Below are 26,766 nucleotides of genomic sequence, written 5' to 3' on the forward strand. Positions count from 1 at the left end.
TCATGTAAATTGTAGAAAGATATGGAACATGTTACTAAATTAATTTCCATTTTTTGTTTATAATTTCTCAGCATTTTGGACAAAAACCGCGAAAATTGTACGATAATCTCACAAATTGACGATTTGAAGTTGAAATTTACATATACTATTGTAGTTTTAGGTGAATCAGAAGAAAAAAATGTAAAAAGTGTAAATCGTTGTTTTTAAAAGGAGAAAAATCCAAATTTCGCGGTAAATATTATTATTATTATATATATTTCGCCAGTATAAAAGTATGCATATATATAAATTACAAGGCTAGTTGGCATATAATAACGGCAGGATCAAGTAGAAGACACAAGGTGTCTTATCATCGAGCCCCTAGTAAATAATATTGGAATTTCGCGAACTTTGAGTTTCCCAATAATTTTTGCGGGAACTTATATTTGCGAAATTGAAAAAAACTTGTAAAATTCGCGAAAATTAATTCCCTTGGGGTAATAAACAACTTCTTGGAAAAAGCTTCCTCGGTGTTTAGAAAGCTAAAGCTCCAATTATAATTAGACCTATTTCCATATCCATTCTTGTTCAGCCCAATATACATACTAAAATACCAAAAAATTATGAGCAAAATTTTAGCTTGTAGGGAAGTAGTGCATGAATGGTTTGTATTATTTTGTCATACAATTTTATTACATACATTTAATAATATGACATAATGACATAGAATAGCCCAGTATTTAGTAGGCCATTCTAATGGCTTGTTTTCTAAGCTTAGTACTTTATTCGGAGAAACTTCCGCGAGTCCATAAACTCGCGAAATTTCTTGGATAATTTTTTTGCGAATCTACAAATTTCGCGATTTTGTATTTTCTTATAAAAAAAGTGGCCTATATTTTTTATAATAGAAAAGTTTTAACGATGTAATTTTCTTTCTAATGATATGTGAAAACTTCTATTTACAAATTGGGTTCATCTTCCAAATCACAAAACAGATCAAACACATTTTGTAGGCTCGTCTTCTTCCGGCTTCCACGCATCGTCATCATCGTGTTCTTCAGCACTAACTCGGTTATAAGCCATACATACATTTGAAACATCATCGTTTTTGTTTATTTCTAAGTTTATTCCAATCTTGTCCCAGCGCCAGTTCTCTTTTTTTTATCGGGAGGGCGAACCAAGTGAGGGCCAGTCGAGAAAAAACTTTTAAAACCAGCAATTTTTTTTTAAAAAATTAGTGGATAAACTTTCGCGAATCGACAATCGACGCGCAAAATTCGCGAAAGTTTCTCCGAATAAGGTATTCAATGAGCTAGCTTTGAACATGATAAGTAGCTGGCTTATTCTTAGCAAACGTGAAATTTCAAGTTGTTTATCAAAATTGATAACGTCGCTGGCATATATGTCCACCATTCCCCTTTTTTAAAATATCAGTAAAAATAACATAGGCTTAATAAAAGTTTACTTATATTGTAAGGGATGTCATTGTAACCCTTTTTATTTTTTAAGTGAGACAATAAGAGTAGTAGTATTTAAAGGTTATCACTTTTGTAGTTTCAGAATTAGCATACTGACTTTTTCATGGTGGGGCAAGTTGGACTTTACACCCCTTGTTCTCGGTATTGAAGTTCTAAAATGCAAAGGGCTTTCCAAGCAATTCAGTTTTTCTTTGGATTTTCTTGCTTTAAGAAGAATCGACAATGCAATTTACAGCATCTACTCGTTATGTCAAAAGTTGCATCGTTGCGCTCTGCTATCAAATTTATATTATTTTCCAACTCGCTTTTTTTTTGATAACGCAGGCCTGGGCCATCATTAGAGTGGACATCTTGTCAGTGCGACAGTAAATATACTGTAGTGGGAGTCCCTTGGTGAGGTAATATTACGACAGATTCATTTTGAGCACCGTGAAGAATAAAAACAATACTTCGTTTTCCTCCGCAGAGCGTGATATGAACAAAATCACACCAACTTTTGCAGTAATATTTTTTTAAAGAGATATGATACAAATTATATTTTCAGCAATTGCTTTTGTACACTATAACAACAACAGAATATCAACCTTATACCTAATCTCTCGCTAACATCGTAGTAATTTTGTAAAAACGCATGGGTTAGGAAAGAAATTGTAGATCATTTTTGAAAAACACGAGCTTTTACGCGTGCTTATTTCACGGATACAAAAATAAGTTAAACAAAAAAATGCCCATTTTGCAAAACTTATATAATAGGTATGTGTAATTTTTGTGAATATAAAAACTGGTATTTTTAAAACAACCTTATAAAGATAAAGATGTGCCATACCAAATCGAAATGGTGTATCAATAAAAGCTAGTTGCGTGACTCTAGCTCACAGAAGCCTAAGTTCTAAGTTGGTGCTACGTAATTATAACATATATATAAATCACAAATATTGCGCTTATTAGAAAAGAAATAATTTGCCGTTACAAATATTGCGATAGTGATCGAGTTAAAACATGCCGGTACACTACGCGTCTACCATGTTGATTTCCGTTCATATGCCACAAATCAGGAGAGATAGTTGTATTAAATCTGTGCAATTTGTAAAACTATACTGTTTCAAAGTTTTTTTTCGCAGTGAGACGATGTTACTATAATTTTTTTCTCAAAGAACAGCAGCTGCATCGCGTGGGGTCTTCGTTGATTATGACGTTATCCTTCATTCCACCACAGGGCGGAGTATAACAACACAATACGTGTCTCGCTAACACCAGTCCGCTGTGTAATCGAACCCATTGAATGCACTCTATAACGATAAACAAATCGATTCAAAGTAATTAAATTTAAGCGTCATAACCATCTGAAAAAAATCTTCAAAAAATTGAAGGGAAAAATCGAGAAGACGTCAAAAAATGCATGTTGCATTCAACTGTATCATCCTTCGTTAATAATTTACCCATCCGTGAATACACAGTGACCACAACATACGTTAATAATACAAATATTGTTGAAACAATGTAGGGAAACGTGCGTATGACATGCTCACTTAAGATCATTTAACATTCCAATCCCTTAAATTGAGACTTTCGAGTGCGTTATGGGTGTTCGTGTTGTTTCATTCAGAAAACGAAAATAGTTTACCTAACGGAAAAAAAAAACAGAATTAAAAATTTCGGCGAATATTTTGAATTTCATTATATTTTTACATATATTTTAATTATAATTTTATATAAAATAAATATTTTTTAAATTAAAGAACCCATTAGAAGTTTCATTTCGGCTTCTTTTTTTCTTAAAAATAGTTTATATATCCTTTATCTGTTACCAAATATTGAACTGGTAAAATTTTATAATCATACTGAAATTTTTCCCATCAATATTTTTTTAAGAAAACTATCAAATTAAGCTTTTTTGAAGTAATATACAGCTTGCCTCTTTTTTCACAACAAGAGGTACTAATCGTGTCTTCTACTTTAAAGCAGCATATCACTTGATTGTTTTTCTATGTTTCAAATCTGAAAATTTGGTCGCGTCTAGTACGTTTATGTTCCACATTTTTGCCCAAATTTTAGTCTGTAGTTCTTAGCAACTGGGTTTAACGACAAAGACGTGTATGGTCACACTCTTCTTCTGCGTTAATTTTCTTAGTTGTCAATCAAAACAAGTTAATTTTCTGGAGCATGGCATTTACTGCATAATTGAGGTTAACAAAGAACAAAATCGCACAATTAGGCTGCATATATTCATGTGGTCCATTTAAAACATTCAAATATGTGGTATATATGTGGAAAATAATGTGGTATATATATATGGTATATATATATGGTATATAAGTTGTATACAAGTTGTAAATATGTGGTATGTATGTGGTATATATGTTGTAAATATGTTGCATACAAGTTGTAAATATGTGGTATATATGTGGTTTTGCGTAAATACTTTCGAGATTGAAAAACGTTAAAAAAATTTATGTAGCAACCAATTCTAGTTATTTAAATTTTTGTAACCAAAGGTTACAAGCAAGCATACTCTGCGAACGAAGGGGGCTACCTTTCAAATGTTTCGCCCTTTATTACGGAATGAGAAATTTTACCTGTTCTATTGTATTTAGGCCGCGTCGCTCCTTCGTTGGTGTTAAAACAGGTTCTTCTGAAGTAAACTCAACATCGAAGTTGCTTACATCTTCGGCGTGTTTCTAAAACATCGGAGTATGCTCAGTTCAGAAGTTCTTCAGAAATTAAATTCTAACTACATTTAAGAAACAGGGGGAAAGAAAAGAAACCCATCTCTAAAACCACTTACCACTGTTGGTATGAACGGTGCTTTCAGTTTTCGGTGCAAAAGGCTTTCCCACTTCATATCCTGACGTATATAATTAAGAATAATTTTTCCTATTAAACAGCGTTAAATCAAGACACTAACCCAGAATAACCAAATTAATGTATTGCGGAAGAAGATTGCAAAAGAGAAATTTATACCTTATAAAAAGGTTGCTTCTTAATATCTTCAGCATCCCTTTGACTGGAACCCAGCCTCCTTTCAGGATTTTTACGCAGTAGCTGCAATAATAAAATTTAAATAAAATAAACAAGACATATTAAAAGATTTTTCTAATTACAAGATCGACGGTTATCTTTCAGATCATTTAAAATAAACACTCTTCAACTTGCGTTCTTTCAACCACATTAAGAACACGGTATTGGAACATTCAAAAACACAAGTCCTTACCCTTCTCATGAGTGCAATGGAATCATTTGATAAAAATCTAGGGTAACGAACTTCGTCATTTACAATACTGTCAAACACCTCTTCTTCGTCGTCACCAGGGAACGGACTCTAACAAAAAGACACATTACGGTAGTGAACAATCGCGAATTTTGAAAAATATTGTGCAGGACTTAATTTCGCCGATTATTGCGCAGAATTGGATTAAATACATATAACCCTTCCATAATCTATTTCCGTTAAAATCAAGGCACGAGTTACACTTACCTCTCCAACTAACATTTCAAATACTAGAACGCCTAAACCCCACCAATCGACGGAACGCGTGTAGGAAGTCTCTGTTAACACCTAGAAAAATAACAGCAGTTTAAAACATCTAAATTCATAGTACACAAAATTGAAATTTATAATACAATTCAGATTTTAAGTAACGGGGGGTTCCACGTTCTCTGAGTATTCACCCAGACGCCTGACTTTTCCTCTCCTCTGACTGGTATATAAAGTTGCATCATAGCCAGAGCTTCACTTGCTTGCTTGCTAATTTTAATCAATTTCGAGAAAACTTGTCTTTTATTATTTTTTATTATTACTATTATTTACCCAGGATAGCCTCTTCAGTTCCTATTGGTACTGCTATCAACGAGGGTCCTGCGAAGGGGGTCCTAGCGCATTTAAAGCTTCCATTTGAGCTACGAAAGTCGTGGAAGCACAGCAATCGCTCAACTAGACAACCGCCTAAGATATCAATCCTATTCTCATGCTGAGCGCTAAGCAGAAAGGATAGATTCACACTTTTATAGTCTCTGGCATGACTCGGCCGGGGTTTGAACCCAAGACCTCCCGCACTGAAAGCGAACGCTCTACCACAAGGTTGGAAATGTCAATTCGCATAGAGAAGCTTTTGCGAAATTACTAGAAATGACTTTTCCGCTGAACTTTATCATTGCGACACAAATGCAGAGTAGAGTCAAATTTAAGAGTTGAAAACTTTTGGTGAAAATTGTCAAGCTATTTTGAGATGACGGTTATTTCGTAAAAAAATTGAGTAGATTTACAGTTTCTCTAAAGAAAATTTAAAAGATTTGGAAAGATTTTAAAGAACAATATAGTTATATAGTTTTGTAAAAGGAGATTTGAGAAGACTTTTTCAAAATTGGGGAGAATTGTGGACTTTTGAGGAATCGTGGCAACCCTGAAAGTAGATTTTTTTTCTTCACGTGTGGTTGCTAAACCTTAACAAATAAAACTGAGTTCCTCCTAAACGACTGTCAAATAATTCCATTTGATTTCGTAGTTGAAAAAGCTGATGGTCAGCCCTGCGATATGAGAAGTAGCTTAACCTTTGCTATCTGAACGCGACTTGAATAATCTTCGCAAAATAAGTCTGTGAAAATTATTCAACTTTAATTAGTTCGCGGTCCGTAGATAGCAACAACACAACATTAAAGTCAAATGCAATACCACCATACAACATCTTCGCCTAATACTTTTCAAGCTCTGTGAACTTCAATCATCTAACTTACTTCAGGCGCTAAAAATTCAGGCGTTCCGCAAAATGTACCAGTTTTCTGTCCAAAACCCATTCCTTCTTTACATAAACCAAAATCTGCAATTTTAACATAGCCTTCTGCGTCGAGCAGTAAATTGTCTAATTTTAAATCTCGATACACGATCTCGTGTTCGTGAAGATACTGAAGACCAAGGATGACACATCCGGAGTAAAACATCGTCCTTGGTTCGCTGAATACTTCTTCGTGAATATGCATCATAAGATCGCCGCCAGGAGCGTATTCCATAACAAAACACACGTGGTCCTGAAGTTGATAGAAATGAGCAAGGTAAAAATCAGAAAATACTTAAAACAAACCATATTATAAAAAAAGGATTTAAGAAAAGGTTGGCCGTCCAACGCGTTCAAAGCAATTTCAACTCGTCCAAAGCAATTTTAACCCGCTTAAAGCAATTCTAACTCGAATTTACCCTACCTTCGTTTGGAAGCAGGAAAACAAATTTACTAGAAACGGATGTCGCACACTGTTTGCTGCTTCGAATATCCTTTTTTCCGACATTAAACTGAAAAAAAAATAATCAACTTTTAAAATTGTGTATAAAATAAGCTAACTAAGTATATTTTTGACAGATATTTTAAAAAATTATAACTTATTAAAATTTTTGTCTCTGTTGACCTTTGTACTCTAAATAAATAGAGTATTTGCGGTAGAAATTTTTGCAGCTTTTGCAGTTATCAAAATTCGTTAAAGTTTGCTTCCGCAAAAAGTAAGGTCAATAGAAAAGGGGGAAGTTTTTTCCAATGTGCCAAATGGAAATGGTCTCACAGAAAACTAGTCAAAACTTGAGAAAAGATTTCGTGGAGCGAAAGTTTTATTTTCTATCGAACGCAAAAAAAATGCGATAAAGCTGAACCACACAAGTTTAATTTCTTTCCTTAAAGTGTGCAAAACAGCAACATAACAAAGACACTAAAATCTAATAGATAATAGCAGCCGCAAAATATGGCAAAAAAATTCAAAAATACCTTTCTACTTCATCTCTCGATATAATATCTCCTTTTTTCAAGGCCTTTATAGCAAACAGCTCTTTCGTCGTTTTATATTCAGCTAGTAGAACCTAATTTAAACAGAATACAAAATTTAAAATTCCACAGCGTGTCACAAAAAAAATTACCGTGGGACAACAAGGAGACGTTGTGGAGACTGAAGAAAAGATTTAAAAAAAATCAGCTCATTGTCCTATCTGGTTACAATTTAATTTAATTTTTTAATTTATAATTTGGTCTACTATTAAGGGACATTATCAAATCCCACACATATGACGAACAAGTGAGAAATTCTTTTACTAAAAATAAAAAATACCTTTCCAAAATGACCGCGCCCTAATACACTAATACACCTGAACTGTTCCATCGACATTGTCGAGCTTCTGTTTCTCCTACAAGAAAGTAAATTTTTAATAAAATTTTACATCACCTACTTTTCAAAAATACAGTTTCTTCTATATGTGTCACTAATGATACATTTACATAATGAAAAAAACCTGTTTCACAAAGAGAGAGCAAATTCACCTTGGTATATTTGGTGATCTTCCGGCGGTTTTTCTACCTGATGCACGACCAGTGCTGTGAAGTTCCGTCTTAGGTGAAGGAGAAGCGCGGCCATGCGAAGGAACCGCAGGAGGGACATTATTAGTTTCCGATTTTTGTTCGACTATAGTGGGACTGGTCATGCCATTACTGCTGTGGGTTCTCTTTCCTTTATCGGCTCTCGGTGAAACAATCTAGATGAAGAAAGCGATATGAAATTTAACAAGCCAGTGACCACTAGAATATTATCTGAAACGCAAAATAATTATTAAATATCGGAATTAAGCTTTAAAAAAATTAAACAACATACTTCTATACTAGTTGGGCGAGTATTCGGTGCAGAGTCCGATTGTTTGCGTGTTTTTTGTATATTATGCAAGTTGTCATGGGAAGCATTCCGAGAAGAACTACCAATGGGGAGTTCATTGTAGGATGAGTGACGACTAGACAGGTCCTGGTTCGAGGAGGCGTTCTTATTGGATAAATCTTGCGTCGACGAATGATTAGAAGATGAAGATCGGCGTGCAGGAGATGCCGACTGGTCTGGTAGATGTGTGGTTGAACTCACTAAGGTTGGTTCACTAGAACTAAAACGTGACAAATATACTGAACGTTTGATCAGACACGCTTCTGCTTAAATTGTCTAAATGTTCTCAAACTACATAAATACATGAAGAAGTAACCATCGCAAACCATATACAACTCACCTTAAACTATTTTGAGGAGGAGTTTTAGTTCCCGACGCACTGGCTTGTGGGCTAAACGACGCTGACCCCGTTGTGGGCGTGGCTCGCTTTAATAACCTCGCCCAAGTAGCAATATTGGTATGCATTTCGCCTGCACGAAGAAAGTGTTTCCCTTTTGCTTTCGGAAACAACTGTTTCTGTCGTTGAAGTTTGGGTCGTCTGTTCACCATAGGGTTAAAAAACGTCACCTATCAAAACAAGATCAAAACAAGTCAATTAACGTACGCATGTTAAGAAACTTCAACTGACTAAAAAAACAACCTTCATGTTGAAAAAATACTTTAGAGTTCTTCTGAATTACAACAAATTTGTTGCATGGATGTAAACTTTTCTATATAACATCTAATCTACGATACTAAATACTGTGTTTCATCAATCTGCAGAGAGGAAAAACTAATAGTTGCATTCAAAACTACTGATCGAACATTAATTTACATTAAGAAAGATAAAAAAAGGTGGATGGGCGCAGCTCAACTGTTTTTACTCCCATAACTTTTGAGCCTTTCTTGACCACATTGACTAAATAAAAGTAGAAGTTACTGAAACTTTTTGTTTAAACGTGTGTGCCGACGGAAGCAGTGATACCGTATAGTTTTAGTGATTCTGTTCGATATATTATTTTTTTACACCGAATCAATATGAAGACAACCCACTCATGCAGTTTTGTCACTCATGCAGTTTTGTCACTCATGCAGTTTTGTCACTCATGCAGTTTTGTCACTCATGCAGTTTTGTCACTCATGCAGTATTGTTTATATAATCTTTCAAACGACATAACTGTATTTTCTCGTACATGATAATTTCAATAGAATCAAACCAATTAATTTGAAGCAGTAAACTTTATAAAAAAATCTCAAATATGAAACTGGTGCAATAGCTGTTTGATCAAGTTATCATTTACATTATTTTCTTTATTTACAGATAAGTCGCAAGATTTTTCTGCTTCATAATTCTTGTTAACCTCTTCTTCATTATAATCTAGCTAAAGGGGAAATAATTTTCGCCAGAACTAATTTTCGCAAAAACTTGCTTGAAATTAACACTTAATTTTTCCGAGAACTAATTTTAGCGATGTTGTCAAGTCATAATATTTCGCAAGAATTAAATTTCGCGAATTTCACGATAAAAGAATTTTTCTTTCTCAACTCATCGTTTTTCAAGGGTGGTTTATGTAGGAGACATAAAATAAAGACTGCTAAAGTTGCAATACACATACAAGTATGTTGTTTTTTGTAAATCAGAAAAAAAAAGTCAGTGTGAATCGTTTTTTGAAGATGGATATAAACCCAAATTTCGAGAGAGTTAATTTTCGCGAATAGCGAGTTTCCTAATAATTTTAGCGGGAACTAATTTCCGCGAAATTAATTTCCTTGAGATAGTTGTTTTACCAACACACTCTACAGATCAATATCCTCGAATAATTAAAAAGTACGGTTGTCGATTAGGTCTAATACATCCGCTGGATCGTCATGGCAAATTTAGAAAATAGGACGACAATCCCTTTACTGTCCATGACAATAAGGTTTTGGCCTAAAAACTTTATCGCCGTTTTTTTTTGTGTGTTTTTTCGTTTTTAACGCTAATACGCGTAAACAGAACACATTTTATCGTTTCTGTGAACTTATAGGCAAAAAAATTAATAAATAAATAAATAAAAGGAACAAATAAGTAAATGGAAACAAAAACAAACAACTGAACAAGCGACAAATAAGCAAACAAACGAAATGAACATACGACTTAGTAGTACTACTAACCAGTTCTTCTTTTGTTAAGCCAGTCTCGCTAACAATTTCAGGGAATTCCTCTTTAAATAAGTTAAAATAATACTCAGCAAGCTCCTCTTCATCTTCATCTCCATCAAATAAATGTTCTAATTCAGCTGTTAAATCGTTCGTCAAAGTATCTTCGTCATTAAGAAGAAGTTCGTTGCTTTGTTCAGCCAAACTATCATCTTCGAAATTCTCTTCACCACTGTCTGAATTGTCAAGTTTTTCCCGCGCGTTAATCTTATTATTAGCGCGGGTACTTTTTTTACGTCGCATTGATTTCGAGCGACTACGACCCAGCTTAAAACTTTTTTGTCGAATCTTTTTTCTCGGCGTCACGCGAGCAACATTCGAGTCTTTTTTATTCTCCTTATTAGAATCTGTCAGTTCGTGTTTTTCATACAGCAGCTCATCGTGTATATCCACTAAGCTATCCTGATCAGTGTCAAGATCCAGCGAGTCCACAGCTATCTCTTCATCTGATGGCTCCGGCCTGACTTTCTTTAAAACAGTCGGTTTAAAATTTTTATTTTTAAATGATTTCGAACGAGACCTACTAACACTAAGTTTAAAACTTTTCTGTCTGATTTTCTTCCTAGGAGCAACAACTTTCTCCTCCGCTATTTTCTTCGTAGGGATCAGACCATTGCGTACCAAGTAAGATTGCACCGGTTTTGATGACCTGCCGCTGGTTGCAGGAGCGGATTTGACACGATTGTTTATAAGTTTTTCCTTTGCAAATATTTTATTTGTCGATGCGTTTAACGGGAACGGAATGGAGGAACGAATTTGTTTAGTTTGACTACTGTATTTCTGCGTGTTCGCTATTTTACTTGTGCCCTGGGTTGGCCTAGCAGCCTTACGAAGAATTCCTGGTGACGAGTTATTAGAACTATCACTGTCTGTAAGAAAAAGTTTTTTTGTCTGTAAAAATTTACTTCGTGAAGGTGTGTTAGTTTCTGGTTGTGTTTTATTAAAATGAGGGCACTCTTCAATGCACCTGGCCTTGATGAAGGCTTTATTTCCATATTTTGAATGAAGTGGGCAATGTACAACTCTTTTCACGGGCGGTGCCTGTGTATTACTGGTATTTCGTACAGGTGTTTGTCGACTACTGCTCCTTCGTACAGGTTCTTTTGCTTGCTCTGACTGTTGTTTTTCCAACGATTTTTTCTCCGGCTCTTTTCGCTTGAACTTTTCCCGAAGACTTTTATCTAATTCACTAACATAAGTTGCATGACGAGCTGGTTTCCGTCTGGATTTCGTTTTCTTGAGAGACGGCTTTCCGTCTTTCGTTTTACACACGCAATTTCCATTATCATCACACTTGCACTTGTTTTTATCACTTTCAGAGCAAAACTCCTTCGCTGTGTTTTCCGACTGTTTGCGGACGCTGGCAGTCTCCTTTGCAACTGTTTTACTTTTTATAGGCGACGGTAGTTTCTTTATTATGGTATTCGCCTGACTGACTTTACGTTGGTAAGCCTCGAGCTTGCTTGCTATTTTCATGGGTTTCGTCGGCTGCACTGACTTCTGAATCGAGGGGTAATTCAAGTTTGTTCTAGTATTATTGGGAGCTTTATTCACCACTGTCAAGCCTCCCTTAGAAATGGCAGCTGAAGTGCGTGTGGAGGAGTAGCGCGACTTCGTGGTAACTGTATTTTTCGACGTTGGAAGCTTTGATGGAGACGACAGTGGTATACGTATGGGCGTAGCCTGCGCTTTCGATACAACAGTCTTTTTTACAAGTCTTCTTTGGCCGGCGGATGGTAATCCATACGTTGGAAGCGATCCCGATTTGCTACTATTCAAATTAGTTACATTATTTGACGGCTTAGTTTTCACATTGTTAGCTGTTCTACCGACAACCTTAATGCCAGACGTTGCAGTCATGTCATCGGCCATAACAAGAGCAATCACAAACATGCTTTGCACTCGGGGGATAACATAACTTTAAAAAATTCTGCACGCACTGTTTAGATAATTTATTTACTTATAAATTGGTTTAATTCTTTAGCGTTTTACGTTTATCAGTTAAAATTTGGTTCTTTACTGGTTATATAGCAGCCTTGCCGTTCTTTTACGTACTTTGAACAATTACGAACGTCCTCGGCTCCACGCATATAATCTGGCTACATCACGTCAATTCGCTTTTGAAAGCAGCTGTAGGCTTTTGTATTGCAAAAGATACAGGCACGAAATATTACGTTAAATTTACGAGATATTATTTTTTTCTCGTATAGTAAAACTATAGAACGTTTTAAAAAATTCTATACGTCCCCAAATAATATCTCTTTATGCGAATCTGCAAGTGTCTTCGTTCGTTGAACTTCAAAAAGCTACAAACTTCTCCTTTTTCGAGTTTTTTCTATCAAACTATGCTCAATACACACTTCAACATTTGATTGTGCATAGAGAGCAGTAGAAAAGCATAAACAATCGAGCTACCTGCAACACGATTGGCTGCTTAAATATTTAAAAACTGGCGAAGTTCAACAGATTGAGTATAGCAGGAGAGAAAGTGAGTTTCACTATTTATACAATTTACGCTGAAACAGTGTCATCTATATTTTAAACATTATAAATAAATAAGGTTTAAACTAAAAACTTGGTAAATATTTAAAATTTGAAGGGAAAAGAAAATAATGCAGAATATGTTTTATAATATCATTAACGTAATGTTTAAATATATTTTCGCGCATAACTGGAAATATAAACAAATATAACTCCTAGCAAACTTACTTGGATGTTCAACTTAACATCAGGGAATATGTTTTGTATATCAGAAGTTAAAGATTGCACGCAAAAAACACAATGTACTTTATGGCAATTATGAACAATTGGGTGAATTAATGCATTGCATAAAACAGAAGGTCCAGGAAAAAAAGGGCGTATTTAGGCAAAAATTATTAAGTTGTTAATAGGTTTACAGAAAACTGAAAAGAAGATTAATATATATTGTTGCTGCATTTCGCTGTAGTGGCCATTGCTATGCACATAATTAAAACACAGCTCATTCCCTGACAATCCATTTCATCTCTGAAATCAAAGTCATTTATCACAGTTGACAACATGCAATACTCTTGTTAACACACTCATAATTCATTTTTATCTGTGTACACTGGTTTAATGTCAACAAACAATACATTAATGTAAACAAGCATCAGATATCACCACAGCTCGATACACCATTTTCATCGTGTTAAAAAAAGTTGATTTGCTAAAATCCTTATAAAGCATCCTTGTAAAATCAAATAGAGGAAACCCTTTCTAACTGCTTTTAGATTCCATGAATCTAAATCCGAAAATAAACCACAAAGGGATATACAAATCGTATCCAATGCTAATAATTCTATATAAATCGGCCTTGTTCATTGAAACGTTTCTCCTTTTATTGTTATTTAACCCCTTTCGCAAAGAACAATGTCACACAAAAAAATTTAAATAATGGCAAATATTTCCGTTGTCATGGCAATGTTGTGAACAGGATGTTCTGACAAACGGCGTTATGTTTAAGTCGACATGTTTTTTAGTTTGACAAGAAATAAGATAAAAGAGCAACAAACCACAACATAATAGCATTTACAAACAACCCTTTCAATCCACTTCAAAATTCACATCCACTTCATTGCAACTTGTTTTATTTACACCAAATTCCAAACGTTTTACATTCTACTCCAAAGAAAAAGATTCTTATAGAGGAAGAGATTCGTGTAATTTTAGTAACAAGGCTCATATGCAATAGAAAAACGCATCGATGTCCGCCTTATTATTTCTGTCACGCTTCGTTTCTATCGCAAAATAACGTGTCGTGTTTTTAACAAGCTTATCAACAAAACCAACTGCAAATATTAGCATTGATTTTTAATGTTTACTCAAAAGTCGTACTTACAGTAGCTTAAACAAACGTGAATCCATAGTTGGAATAACAGTGACAAGAAGAAATTCAGTTTTAAACACGTAGTCAGCATTTAGCAATAATAGTACCAATAACATTAACATACAAGAGACTTTTAAAAAAAAATTAAAATGCTATCCCCTCGACATTTGCTGTGAAACATCTCTTGCCACGCTTTGTTATAAAACATGTGTTTCCAATAAACTTGTAAGTCAAACAGTGACAGTCGTGCAACACTTTATAACTTTGGAAAGACTCAAGGTAATTATTATGTGTTTCAGTATAAACAAAACAAATATTTACCAGCTTTATAAGTGCACTGGATACTAAGTTGTGGCCGCTACCTAAAACTTACTAAGCAATTACATTTTTCACATAACTATCAAACGCTAAAACTTTAAAAACATCTCGCTCCTCACGATTCTTCTACTGCACAAAACAACATTACACTATCTAAAAAGTCTTTCTCCTGAAGAGGTGAAAATAGTCTTTCTCCTGAAAAGGTGAAAATAAAAGGAAAAATTCATGCTTAACAGCAGGAGCAATTCAAACTTACTTCGCATCTCAACGTGCCCACAGGTTCCAAACTTAACTTCAGCTCATGCCTCTGGTTATCCAAAAAGTCGACAAGTTTTAAAAACGTGATTCCACAAAGTGATCGGTAGTCGCGATAATAGACGCCAATTTCTAGTTCTCTTGCCTACAAAAATAAGGGAATAGCAATTCTCTTAAAACACAAAACACGAATGCAAGTATGAATGCAGTACACACACTTTCGTGAATTTTTTCCGCAGACTAATAAGTTATAAGAAAAATATAAAAATATAAGAAAGGAACTGTTTGTTAATAGATTTAAAGCTAAAAAAAATAGCTAGGGAACGAACTATGAAACTCCAAATTCGAAAACTATACACTGAAAGTCAATTCAATTTTAGTAGGGGGGTCATTCCCGTGACGTATAAATATTTTCATACCGTGAAACATATATTTTTGGAGAATAAAAAGTATTCTAAATTGATATGCTGTCATGAGGATTCATGGAAAGATAAACATTCTACTATATTCAAAGGAACATAATAGTAGCTATACACACGAACATCTTATGCATGTTCATACCTTTGTGTCAAAAGGAAACAAGAGAAACAAACAAATAGTACTGAGGTTGCGGTAGTTAAAAATACTTATTTTTTATTTCTTCTAAAAATTGCAGTAGCGAAATATTGCTGAGAAGGGTATGTGTTAATATTACATGTGGAGATTGACGATACTTAAATATTGTATTTATTGATTTTGTCGTTAAAGTCAAAAGGAAGGCATTATATCTCAAACTCGGAATATCGATCAGCGTACACTTTTTGATTTTCGAGACATCCCTCAGATAAAACTACCATTTTTCTGGTTCATCAGGGATTGTTGACACTCGAATCTTTTATACCAGCGTTGAAAGTATATGTAGGAAAATGTACCTTATCTAATGTGACATTGAAAGTTTCATTCCAACAATGCGGGGCTCTTGGTTTCCATTTTGATTGACCAGAATCCACGTTGTCTAGCTTTAATATTGCACAAATCTCATCTAAAAAACGCAAATATACGATATTTCAATGCTTGTTACGTTTAATAAAGGCCCATAATCGAGACAAACGTGGCTGGGGTGTGTTACTCGATTATCCAATTAATTCATTCACTTGCATTTTACAAACATTTACAACTTAATGAAAATAAAAAGAAAGTGAAACCGAATGAAAAACAATTATTTCTTACTCAGTGACGTATCTTCTGATTGTTTTGGATGATAAGTGCTACTGCTAATTCTCTTGCTAAGTCGAAATTTATTATCCGGACTGGCTGTAGGTACACTTATCTTTCTTGGATCACGATTGGGAACTGTAGCTAATAAGTTTTCAGCACCGAAGAGTAAAACCTGCAAGAAATGAAACAACTTGATCTAACAACAGCAACAACGACTAAACGTTCATATTTATGTCGAATTTTAAAGACTCGACCGGGTGTTCTTCCTCTTCTCCTTGTGTCCAATAAAATATGTTAGATATATATTTTAGCACAGAATACCGACTACCATTCAAATGGACGTATGACATATTTCTCCAATTGTAACGCACAAGCACGTCTCAAAGGTGGCCACTATTATTTGTAAAACAAAATAATATTCAGGAGATTTCCGTTAATTACCGAATGTGATTTAAACAGATCTCCACAAAAGGTCTACCTGTGAACACATTTTCAGGTTTTCCTAAAATTTAGTACTAAATGATGCACAATAGGGAATTACTGTCTTTTCCTGACGATACAGAGAATCTGTATTACATAGAACACAATAGATGGTACTTCTTCCCCAACAAATCAGAGCAAAAAAACCAACCACTTTAAATTACCAAAAGTAAATATCAAATTTTAATTTTCCAGTAGTAAATACTTTTTACAGTTTTTAGAGGTGTTCTGTTTTTTCTGTGAGATGCAGATTATAAACAATATGGGCACCCAAATGCAATTAATTCTACTACATTAGATAACAACATACTTCCAGTTTTCCAGTAACAGCTGCTGCTTTTTGACGTTGTTTTGATTTTGGCATTGGCAGACTTTTTTCGTTATATATACCAACTTGTCCTGCAGCTGGATTGATTTCTGCCATTCTTTTCTCCAATGACATGTGAAGAAGATCTAGTTTGTTTTTTGCTTCAACGAGTGTCTTTTCAGCCTACAAAAGCAAAAAAACACAATATATATCTATGCAAAATACACCTTCTCATTGAAATTGTAAAGAACAGACGGCACATATTTGTTTTCCCCGAGCCTATTATATTTATTTTTGTAACTTTGCATCTAGGCGACAGTTTACAAAAAAAAATTCAGGTCAACTAGTGAAGGCCTTTGATGGTCAGCTCAATCATGTATCATATCTTTCATCAAAATGGGTATATTGAAATGATACATTTCAGTAGCGAAGTCGTATTAGCTATAGTTTATTGAAAGATGTATTTTCCAGCCAAGGAATTATAATTAATTGTTAGTAAAAACATGAAAAAACTTCTAAAGTTAATTTAAAGAGGATCCTTGGCAAACAAATTACGTCTAATTCTTCTTCGGCTCCCAGAAACAAGCTGATCACCAGCTATTATTCCAGAAAATATTTCCCTGGTGTGTACATTTAAACAAGCATTAATATGTTCGAATTTATTGCTTGATGTAAGTGATTAGGTAAAAAAAACCTGATAAACAATGCTAACAAAGCTTTGTTGAACCTTTTTTAAAAGACATGTTTATGTGTCTTCCACAATAAACTGAAATGGAATGTATGGACCTGTGGAGTGTATTTATTAGCCACATCTAGTTATTGCTCAGTGTATTTTAGTTTCAAGAGAACCACAATTTAAGTAAAAGAAATGCATATTATAGTTTATAGGAAAGGATAAAATGAAAGTGTGGCATTCCCTAGTTTTGACTAAGTTAATGCCTATAGTTTTTGTATACATTGTCTGTTTAATCTTATTTGCTTGAAGCATAGCAACTTGCCTAACACATATTCCAAGATAAAAGAACTTTTGATCACACAATAACACAAATACTAATACTTCATTGTAACACTCATTAACTCCTTGGTAATGTGTCTTTAAGTTTAAAACCTAAATTACTCTCAAATTCAAGGAAACTAAAATCCTATTCCAATTAATTAAACTAAACACATTAAAATTAGCAGGTCGCAATTTGCTACTTGGGTACCCAAATGAAATCTTTACGAATCATTTTATAGATAATTGTGAGTCCCATTTTTTATCAATCATTTGTATTCATTTGCAAGAGTTTTATTTATCTACAGTCAGAAAATGTTTGTGAACTGACTTTACATTTTTAATTCAACCCCTGCAACCATCTGCAGCTACTTTTTTGCCTGGATGCAAAAAGAACTTACAACTTAACACATATGCTTATTGACGAAACATTGATCAACATTTTTAATACACATATTCTGAATAACAGAAACATTTCCATTTTCACACTATGTATCTTATAATTATATGCTTATAACCACCAAAGTGAAAGTGATATGTTAATAGCTACATACATTAAAAAGCTATCAAAATCTATTATATAATAAATTCAAGCAATTTAAAACTGATGCAGTTTTTAGCTATAACATTATACCACATCATCCACAAATTACACCATGGCTGCCATATTAAATTAATCACTTAATCACTAATAACTAATTATTTTAAAATCATCTGTCTTTTACAAGTCTGGACACAGGCCAAATTTTTTTTAATAGAATATAACATGTATGAAAATAGGCCTATAACAGCCATTCATTTTGTAAAAGTAACTTGACCAAAGTTGCAGCACAAAAACTAAAATTACACTTTTTTTATTTTGCTGTGGGTTCACCTGATCTATCATCTTTGCAGCACTTGAGAATTTAATCCATCTTAGTTTGTTGTTTTTGAAAACTTCTTGTAATCAAACTACAATCTAATAAAGCAAGCCCAATCTTGTAGCATGGAACAACAAGAGCTCATTTTGACCTGTTTTTGGAGGAATAACACTAACCCAAAAAACATTGCTCATTGTCAATTTGATGAAATAAACACCCATGGCAATTTATATAAACTAGTCGTTAGCCCGTGGAAAAATTCACGGGTTCGCCCATCCTTTTTATACCGCATTCCATGCATCTCGCTACCTGCGCAGCTATGCTACCATTTTGCGTGACAGACAGACAGACGGACAAAAGTATACGGGTATTATAATACAGAAGAAGAAGAAGAAGAAGAAGAAGAAGAAGAAGAAGAAGAAGAAGAAGAAGAAGAAGAAGAAGAAGAAGAAGAAGAAGAAGAAGAAGAAGAAGAAGAAGAAGAAGAAGAAGAAGAAGAAGAAGAAGAAGAAGAAGAAGAAGAAGAAGAAGAAGAAGAAGAAGAAGAAGAAGAAGAAGAAGAAGAAGAAGAAGAAGAAGAAGAAGAAGAAGAAGAAGAAGAAGAAGAAGAAGAAGAAGAAGAAGAAGAAGAAGAAGAAGAAGAAGAAGAAGAAGAAGAAGAAGAAGAAGAAGAAGAAGAAGAAGAAGAAGAAGAAGAAGAAGAAGAAGAAGAAGAAGAAGAAGAAGAAGAAGAAGAAGAAGAAGAAGAAGAAGAAGAAGAAGAAGAAGAAGAAGAAGAAGAAGAAGAAGAAGAAGAAGAAGAAGAAGAAGAAGAAGAAGAAGAAGAAGAAGAAGAAGAAGAAGAAGAAGAAGAAGAAGAAGAAGAAGAAGAAGAAGAAGAAGAAGAAGAAGAAGAAGAAGAAGAAGAAGAAGAAGAAGAAGAAGAAGAAGAAGAAGAAGAAGAAGAAGAAGAAGAAGAAGAAGAAGAAGAAGAAGTATTTATTCTACAGTAATAGCATACATGAGGTAAAAGTCAAATATATATCAAATTTATGAAGAAAATTAGGCTATCACTGTAAGGAGAAACAAGTCTAGGTTAGATCATTGCACGCACATGACAGTAGACGGAATAAATTTGCTCTACGTGCACCACTATTGACGTAGCATCTCTGTGACCAGTCTCCCCAATAAATTTAATTTGTTAAAAATTTGATATGGTTACTGCTGTGACAGGTTTTGTTTTTTAGGAAATAACAAAAAGATCTTAAATTTCAACTGGATAGAAGTGGAAAGACGGAGGAACTTGGAAAAAAACCTTTAACATTTAAAAAAATCTTTTTTTTAAATAAATGTTTTGTTGTTTCAATTGCAACAAATTTCCCACTTGTTTCCTAGCACATGGTCCACGTTGCGGTACCTGTTGTGTCAATTGTTAAAACGTCTCACGTTCTTTCTGCATTGCTTCCTTTCAATTACATTTAAATAAAAATAGAATCATTTTTAAACACACTTGAAGAATCAAAATAGAATCATTTTAAAACACACTTGAAAAAACACAGTCGTTACAACAAATTTAATCGCAATCAGTTTTTTTTTATTTGGTGGATAACCATAATTGTCTTCACAAAAAGTTAAAAGTTGGGGCTTTAGTAGCATGGAATTTGAATGTTGAGAAGAAGGTGAAGTTATAAAGATAATGGTGTAAAATATGTCGTGAATTTTATTCCGGCTTAAAAAATAAAACAACTGTGAATCTCGACTTCTTCATTAAGGGACAGCAAGACAAGTATGTAAGTGTAACTTTTCAGACCACACGAAAAAAGCGCCTCACACGCTTAGGCAATTCAATTTGAAAAATGAGAAAAATGTGACTACCCGAACCTCCATGCAGGAATCAATTGTTAATTGTGTGATGTGCATGGAGGCTCAACATAAAGACCAATTGGCTATGAAATTTCAGTTGGTGCATTTTATTGCAATATGAGGAAAATATAAACTTTACGAAAATTTTGCAAAATTTGAAAGAGAAAATGACAATGTAAACCTTGGGCAAGGGTTGTAAATACTTTAGTAAACTTTTATCAACACCTTTCTTCCAGTTTACGCTAAAGAAATAAAATTAGAAGTTTTTGTGTGCCGTGAAATTTAATTTATTCGTTTTTATGGCAGTGGTGGCAACACGCATTCTCTGAACCATTCCTACAGGATTATATACTTATTAAAACACATATTCGTATAGGATACCCTTTTTATACTGGCTCTTTAGTTATGCTATGTTATGAAAAGATGTTTTTATGTAACAATTAACTTGAATTAAATTACTTCTTTTAGTTTTACCACAGCATTAGTTAGTTTTTCCGTCGTTAAAATTTTTCACAAAGGCAAGATTTTGCTGTCATGATTTTTGTTTTGCTGTTAAAGCTGACTAAATGGCGGCAAATTTCTGCCGTCGAACATTTTCGCTAATTTAGAGAGTTGAAGTAAAATCTTGAAAAAAAGATTATCCGTGCAGATTAATAACATGTTAGGATTATATATTCTCACAATACTTCGCTTAACAACAAAGAAAAAACAAGATTAGGAAAAGAAATACCTTACCTCTTGTACTCCTTTTTTATCTTGAGCAATAAGAAAGTGCTTTAACATATTTCGAGCTCCCTCAGCAACCCTAGTTTCAATGTCAATATGGTGCCTAATATCATCAACTCTGTGTTCTAAAGTTTTTTCATGGCTACTAACATGATCAGCAACATCCATACCTTCTGTACCATTGTTTTTGTTATCTTCACTTAACTGTTCGCGTAAAATAGACATTTTTATAGAGTCAATTTTTATTTTAGAGTCTTCTAACATTTGCTCAGCATCTGCTATAAGCTTCTTGCTTTTATCGCTAGCAAGTAACATGGCCAGCATATTTTCAGCACCCTGTTTTACTTTCATTTCTATAGCCAGCTGTTTTTCAAGCGACTTTAATCTGTTATCAGTACTGAAGTCATCTTTGTATTCAAGTATTGGGTGGTGTGATTTTTGTGGCGACAAAGGATTATGCTGGTCTTCTAAAAAAACAGAATTGAAGGTCTGTAGTCTACTATAAAAAATGCATATCTGATATCGCAAACAAATCCTGGTTCTGTATTTTTGTAAGGTTTATACAATAATTTTATAACAACATATCCTAATGCAGAAAAAAAAGGCTACAGGCTTTTTTAGGTGAGACATGCTCATGCTCATACAAATTAATTAGTACATGCCTTTCCACCCTTGCTTAATGCATTATGTACAATTGCAAACCTAGTATAAGAAAGACACATGAAATAGGTCCTAAAATACTGTGTGCTTTATGCCACACAAAAATCAAGATTAGGGTCAGCAATTTTTAGATATCTAATTTATTTTAACTTGGGAGTCTAATTAGGACAGACCAGATGCAATTCAGATTCGTGTCAGATTTTAAAGCTTGTAAAATGTTAGGTGACTTTTGTAGCTTAAATTTTGATCATTTTATAAGAGAAAAGTAATAAATGCATTTTGGTAAATTTTTAGTGAAATTTTGCGAAAAGATTACTTTAGGCCACTTCCATGTAATTCTTTATTTGCTCCTTAAGTTTACTTTAAATACGTTTTAAGAATATATACCGCTAAAACTCAAAATGATAACTGAACAATAAACATGATTTTAAGAAACATGAGATTATAGTAACTACAAATTTAAAAAAATATAGAGCTATTAAGTGTTACATAAAAAAAATCCACATTGGACAAGAAGATCTTGTTGAGTGTAAAGTGTTTAAACATGTTGCCTTGGTAAAAAAGATTAATACTTTCATTTTCATTTTGTTTTAAAATAATCAGGGAGGAAATAAATTAAAAATTAGATTGTAATTGTTCCTTGTCTGAGAATGATGATTATTGTAACCAGTGTGATTTTATGTTAGCCTATAGTCAAATATGTTTTCTTCAAATCAAATTAACGGTCTTTTATACATAAAAGCTAAGATAATTTTATTGCACACCAAGTTACAGATCCCGAGTTATTGGGTCTTTAGAAAAAATTTAAGAGGCCTGGGATAAGCAAACAAGTGTCATTTTGGAAAAAAAATTTATGTTAATAAATTCACCTTTATAATGTCTATGCATTGATAAAGTTTAAATGCACATCCTAAACAGGTCTAAAATAACTGATAACTGAAAATGTCAAAATTTGCTATTACTTAAACATGACATCATAATTTATGCAACATAATTAAATCTGAAATTCTTTAAATGTGAATATCATGAGAATATAAGAGATTTTTTAAAAAATTTAGAAAGACTTGTTAACAACTTTTTAGCTCTATAATATAAGTCCAACATCATTTTATACCTTGGGTTGCCTTTAGTGTCATGTGCGAAAACATTAGCTTGAAACAATGAGGAAAAATGAGAAAAGATCAAATGTATTCAACCAACCCTGATAAACACAGCCAGTTTTTACGCCACAAAAAATTGATTTTTGACCCAGTATTGTACTTTTCAATTAATTTTCTTAATGTTGATACACTGGGTTTCTTTAATCAGCCAGGAAAAACAAGCTCAAAGTTAATCATAATTATTCTAGACGCAGCAGCCATTAAGTTGTCAAGTTGTTTTTATGGTCAACTTTTCATTTTAAAAAGGGTCAATTTTTTTTAAGGAATTTCTTTTACCTTTTAGTTTAAACAGGATGAGTCATAGCAAAAGTAGTGGTATGATTAGAAACAAACTGCATAAAGAATTTCTTTTGCTCTATTTCCAATTATAATTCAGTACTTTAAAATGATTTGCTTATTATAGTATAACAGTATATTAGATAACATATCGAGATGCCAGTGACATGCATTTCACAACCTAGTGCATAAGACTTCGGATTATTAATTGCTATTAAACACATAAAAAATGTCACAATGAAGTTTTCTATTTTCAAATTTGCTATTTTCACCCAACAGACTTTGCTTAAAATAATGACCTGTTAACAGTAAATGACTGTAAATTTTACATTTGACTGTCTAGATTCCCAAACGAGGGTCACTATGACAGCCGGGGAAAAATTATTTATTTCAAGCACTGACCTGTGCTGCTGAAAATATAGAAAAATTGAAATGCAATAAGGAGAGACATAATTTTGCATAGGCTAAACATGACATTCCTAGTGAGCAGTGTCCATTAAGGGTTTATAAACCAGCAGGACAATGAGCTTTATATCCCAATAGTCCTGTACATATAACTTTTATGAACAAATGGTAAATACAAAGTACAACAAACCATTTAGTTGGTGTAGAGTTTTTAAAAAGGCTTTATTTGATATATAGATATTATATACAATTTGCTCATCTATATAATAATACGCCAGTTTCGTGTGTCTGTAATACGCCAGTTTCGTGTGTCTGTAACAGGCAAAGTGGATATGCTTATTTTCCTTTGATGTTGCCGAAAAAAAAATGTCTCAAATGTTAAATTTTCTGACGTTCCGGCGCGACGTCAATAACACTACTTTAACGTCAATATCTTATATTAAATTAATAAAGCCATTGCAATGCACCTAAAACTTTGAGGCCAAATAACTTGGAAACAAGGTGGTGACGTCATTAAAAAAACTTCAAACCCTAATATTTCCGTAACCATTTGTCAAAAATACATGATCCTATACATTTTCTTGATCAGCGTTTCATTATCTATACGATGAATGCAACAGGTGTATGAATTTGTGAATTTTTTGGAAATTTTGCTAAGGACTTTGCTGACGTCAGCAAAATTTTTTTGATTCTTGACCCAATCTTTCCTTATCTACGAGGGTGAGTCCATTTTAAGTCGACTTTTACCTTTTGGGGGTACAAACAAACATAATATTAAAAAAACTTAAACAGTAGAGTTATTCATTCCTAAACCTGCGTAGAAACATTATTATTGAAATTCCAAGAACAGTAAAAAACAACATTGGGCTCCACAGCAATACACCTTTACGATAATTCAATTTTACATGCGTTCCTACGGCTCTCCATCATTTTACAATATCAGAAAAAAGGAGGTAAAAATCGTGTTTTTATGAGAGTTTGTTAGAGACGAAAGCGTGTTTTCTCCAGTTTTTTTAACTCCCGTCGTATCAATTTCTTTCAAATTTTCAAGGAACGTTAATAATAATAAGATACAACTTATGTGTACTTTTTATCAAAAACAAAACGCGTCAAGAAAAGTTATCACGAAAAAACGTGTTTTCTTCTTAATAAACTCCTATAAAAGTGTGATGTTTACCTCCTCTGATCGCAAAATAAGCTGCGATGGAGTGTTAGTTTTCCCGAATTATCATAAAGGTGTGTTGGACTTTAGTCCTGTAGCAAGTAAAAGTTGTTTTAGACAATTAAAATTAGTTCTTCTCTGCCTAATTGTTTAGTTGTCAATCAGAACTTTGGAATCTGAAAACAAGGTTTATGCAATCTATTGTGAAATATATATACCTAACATCGTCTTCTATTCACTCAAAGTCTCTTTGCAACAATAAGGAAACCAAAACAACTGATTTTTATTGTTGTTTTAACACTATGGTTGGTGCCCATTTGGAAATATATACAAATAGCTAAGCAAGCTAGCTAGTTCTATCATGTTTTTGTTTTTTTACTTACTGAGTGGAAAATAACCTGAAGGAATTTGTATCTGTTTTATTATTATCTCATCTCTCACTACGTTGACACCCTCTCCCCCTAATTGGTCATATGTTAATAAAAAAGACAAAAATCTTTAGTCGAACGCCTCTCATTGGTGTTAAAAAGTGTAAAATAAAAACAACTTGGAAAAATGGAAATATAAATAGATATACTAACCTATAACTATTTCTTCAGATATGTGTGCATTTAAATCTTGAAGATGCTCATGAAGTTCATGAAGTTTGTTTGATGATTGTTTTATGGCTTGCTGACATTGTGCCAGAGTTCGTTTATCTGTTGAAACTTTTCTTAAGTTTTCAGCACCCTCCTTTATTTTTAGCTCCCTTTTTATCTCTAGTTTGATACTTTCTTTTAGCTGTTCCACATGTAAGTTTCCTGTTTCTTTATTACTCTCTGTTAAGGACATATTTGGACTAGGACAACGTCGTATTCTGGTGCTCTCCACCAAATTATTTGACTTGCTGGGAGTGTAATGTGTTTTGAAAAATCCAGGAGGCAAACTTTGTCGTCGTATGTCTTTTAAAGGCTGAAGTTAAAAAAACTAATTTATGAGAAGTATATTAATATAAATAATTGTGACCCAGGCATTGTACTTTCCTTGCATAACAAATGGCAAATTGTTACTATCGTGATTCGTTCACTCTCCCACCATTTGCTGAATTCGTAATACGGCAGCCCTGTTGGTTTATGAGAGGCCAGGCTATAATCTTTCAAAAAACGACTCGAAATCGCGTCGAATAGCCAACCAACTCGCAAGAAATTAGAGGTTAGCCAATCAGAAAGAGTGTAGGCAAACTTTTGCTTGCAAAATCAATGGTCAAACTTGCTACAAGATTCCTTGGAAAATCAAAGAATTAAATCTTCAAAGAATGTGAGCATAGTAGTAAACACTAAAAAAAATGTGATGGTCTGAGACTCAGAACACTATTTCCAATAAAATCGTTCCCCTATATTTCAACTCGCACCAAAACTTACCGATTTTAACTTACTCATTACGGCTATGCTGAATTTCGATTTGATATATTGCTCTCGTTATTCTACACTCAAAGTTTCTTCCCATGCGTCAAAAAACGAACCTCTTCCTCATGATTTTGTCGGTTTCACAAAATACTTCCATAAACCAAATAGAAAATTTCTTAACGTTGCTTTCAAAAATTACATTACGATCTATTTACAGTTTTTTATGAATGCAATAAATAAACACAAGGGTACTTCACATGCCCCTTTATTCCATTTGTTTACTATAAACAATTTTAAAATCTTTTTCGTGGTCATACACTATGAAACATTTCTTCATGAGTATATATTCCCTGTTTATTAAAAATCAATCTGGGATTATTTTTACATAGTGTCTCTAGTCTAAAAGTAAAGAAAAAAAATTTAAATGCTAATAGATTAATTAAAATTTACTTTTCAAAGAGTTAACACAATAGTACATTTGTAAACAGATTCTTCAGCTTTTTATTCTTTCTTTATTTAGAGAACATTATCAATTGTTTTCTTTTGATGTTTTCTTGAAAATCTTTTAAATACGAGAACCGG

The 26,766-nt window shown here is 33.4% G+C and overlaps 1 protein-coding gene across 2 annotated transcripts; it reads right to left on the reverse strand.

The window, feature by feature from the left end:
* Positions 1 to 1,906: 1,906 nt before the first annotated feature.
* LOC130662331 (serine/threonine-protein kinase N2-like) lies at positions 1,907 to 26,766 on the reverse strand. 2 transcript variants are annotated; one of them, XM_057461170.1, is made up of 20 exons: positions 26,200 to 26,766; positions 25,381 to 25,750; positions 21,146 to 21,603; positions 16,718 to 16,897; positions 15,940 to 16,099; positions 15,642 to 15,751; positions 14,732 to 14,875; positions 8,473 to 8,699; positions 8,076 to 8,352; positions 7,748 to 7,959; positions 7,539 to 7,614; positions 7,202 to 7,293; positions 6,651 to 6,738; positions 6,189 to 6,479; positions 4,933 to 5,013; positions 4,669 to 4,776; positions 4,419 to 4,499; positions 4,243 to 4,302; positions 4,034 to 4,135; positions 1,907 to 2,746 (listed from the first exon to the last, which is right to left on the reverse strand). In XM_057461170.1, the coding sequence occupies exons 1-20, from the start codon at positions 26,215 to 26,217 to the stop codon at positions 2,705 to 2,707; spliced, it is 3,177 nt and encodes a 1,058-aa protein (XP_057317153.1). In that variant the 5' UTR covers positions 26,218 to 26,766; the 3' UTR covers positions 1,907 to 2,704. The 2 variants fall into 2 exon arrangements, with proteins under 2 accessions (XP_057317153.1, XP_057317152.1); XM_057461169.1 differs by lacking the exons at positions 14,732 to 14,875; positions 15,642 to 15,751; positions 15,940 to 16,099; ... (2 more) ...; positions 25,381 to 25,750; positions 26,200 to 26,766 and adding an exon at positions 10,266 to 12,671.

The sequence above is a fragment of the Hydractinia symbiolongicarpus genome, chromosome 10 (assembly GCF_029227915.1).
Source record: "Hydractinia symbiolongicarpus strain clone_291-10 chromosome 10, HSymV2.1, whole genome shotgun sequence".
In the NCBI taxonomy this organism is placed as follows: domain Eukaryota; kingdom Metazoa; phylum Cnidaria; class Hydrozoa; order Anthoathecata; family Hydractiniidae; genus Hydractinia; species Hydractinia symbiolongicarpus.

What these genes read in the sequence shown, in the direction of transcription:
- LOC130662331 (XM_057461169.1), bottom strand. Translation starts at nt 12,203, where the DNA reads ATGTTTGTGATTGCTCTTGTTATGGCCGATGACATGACTGCAACGTCT. An exon ending in CCATTGCACTCATGAGAAGG is followed by an intron (nt 4,500 to 4,668) that starts GTAAGGACTTGT and finishes TTATTATTGCAG; the next exon opens with CTACTGCGTAAAAATCCTGA. An exon ending in GCCTAAATACAATAGAACAG is followed by an intron (nt 2,747 to 4,033) that starts GTAAAATTTCTC and finishes TTATCGTTATAG; the next exon opens with AGTGCATTCAATGGGTTCGA.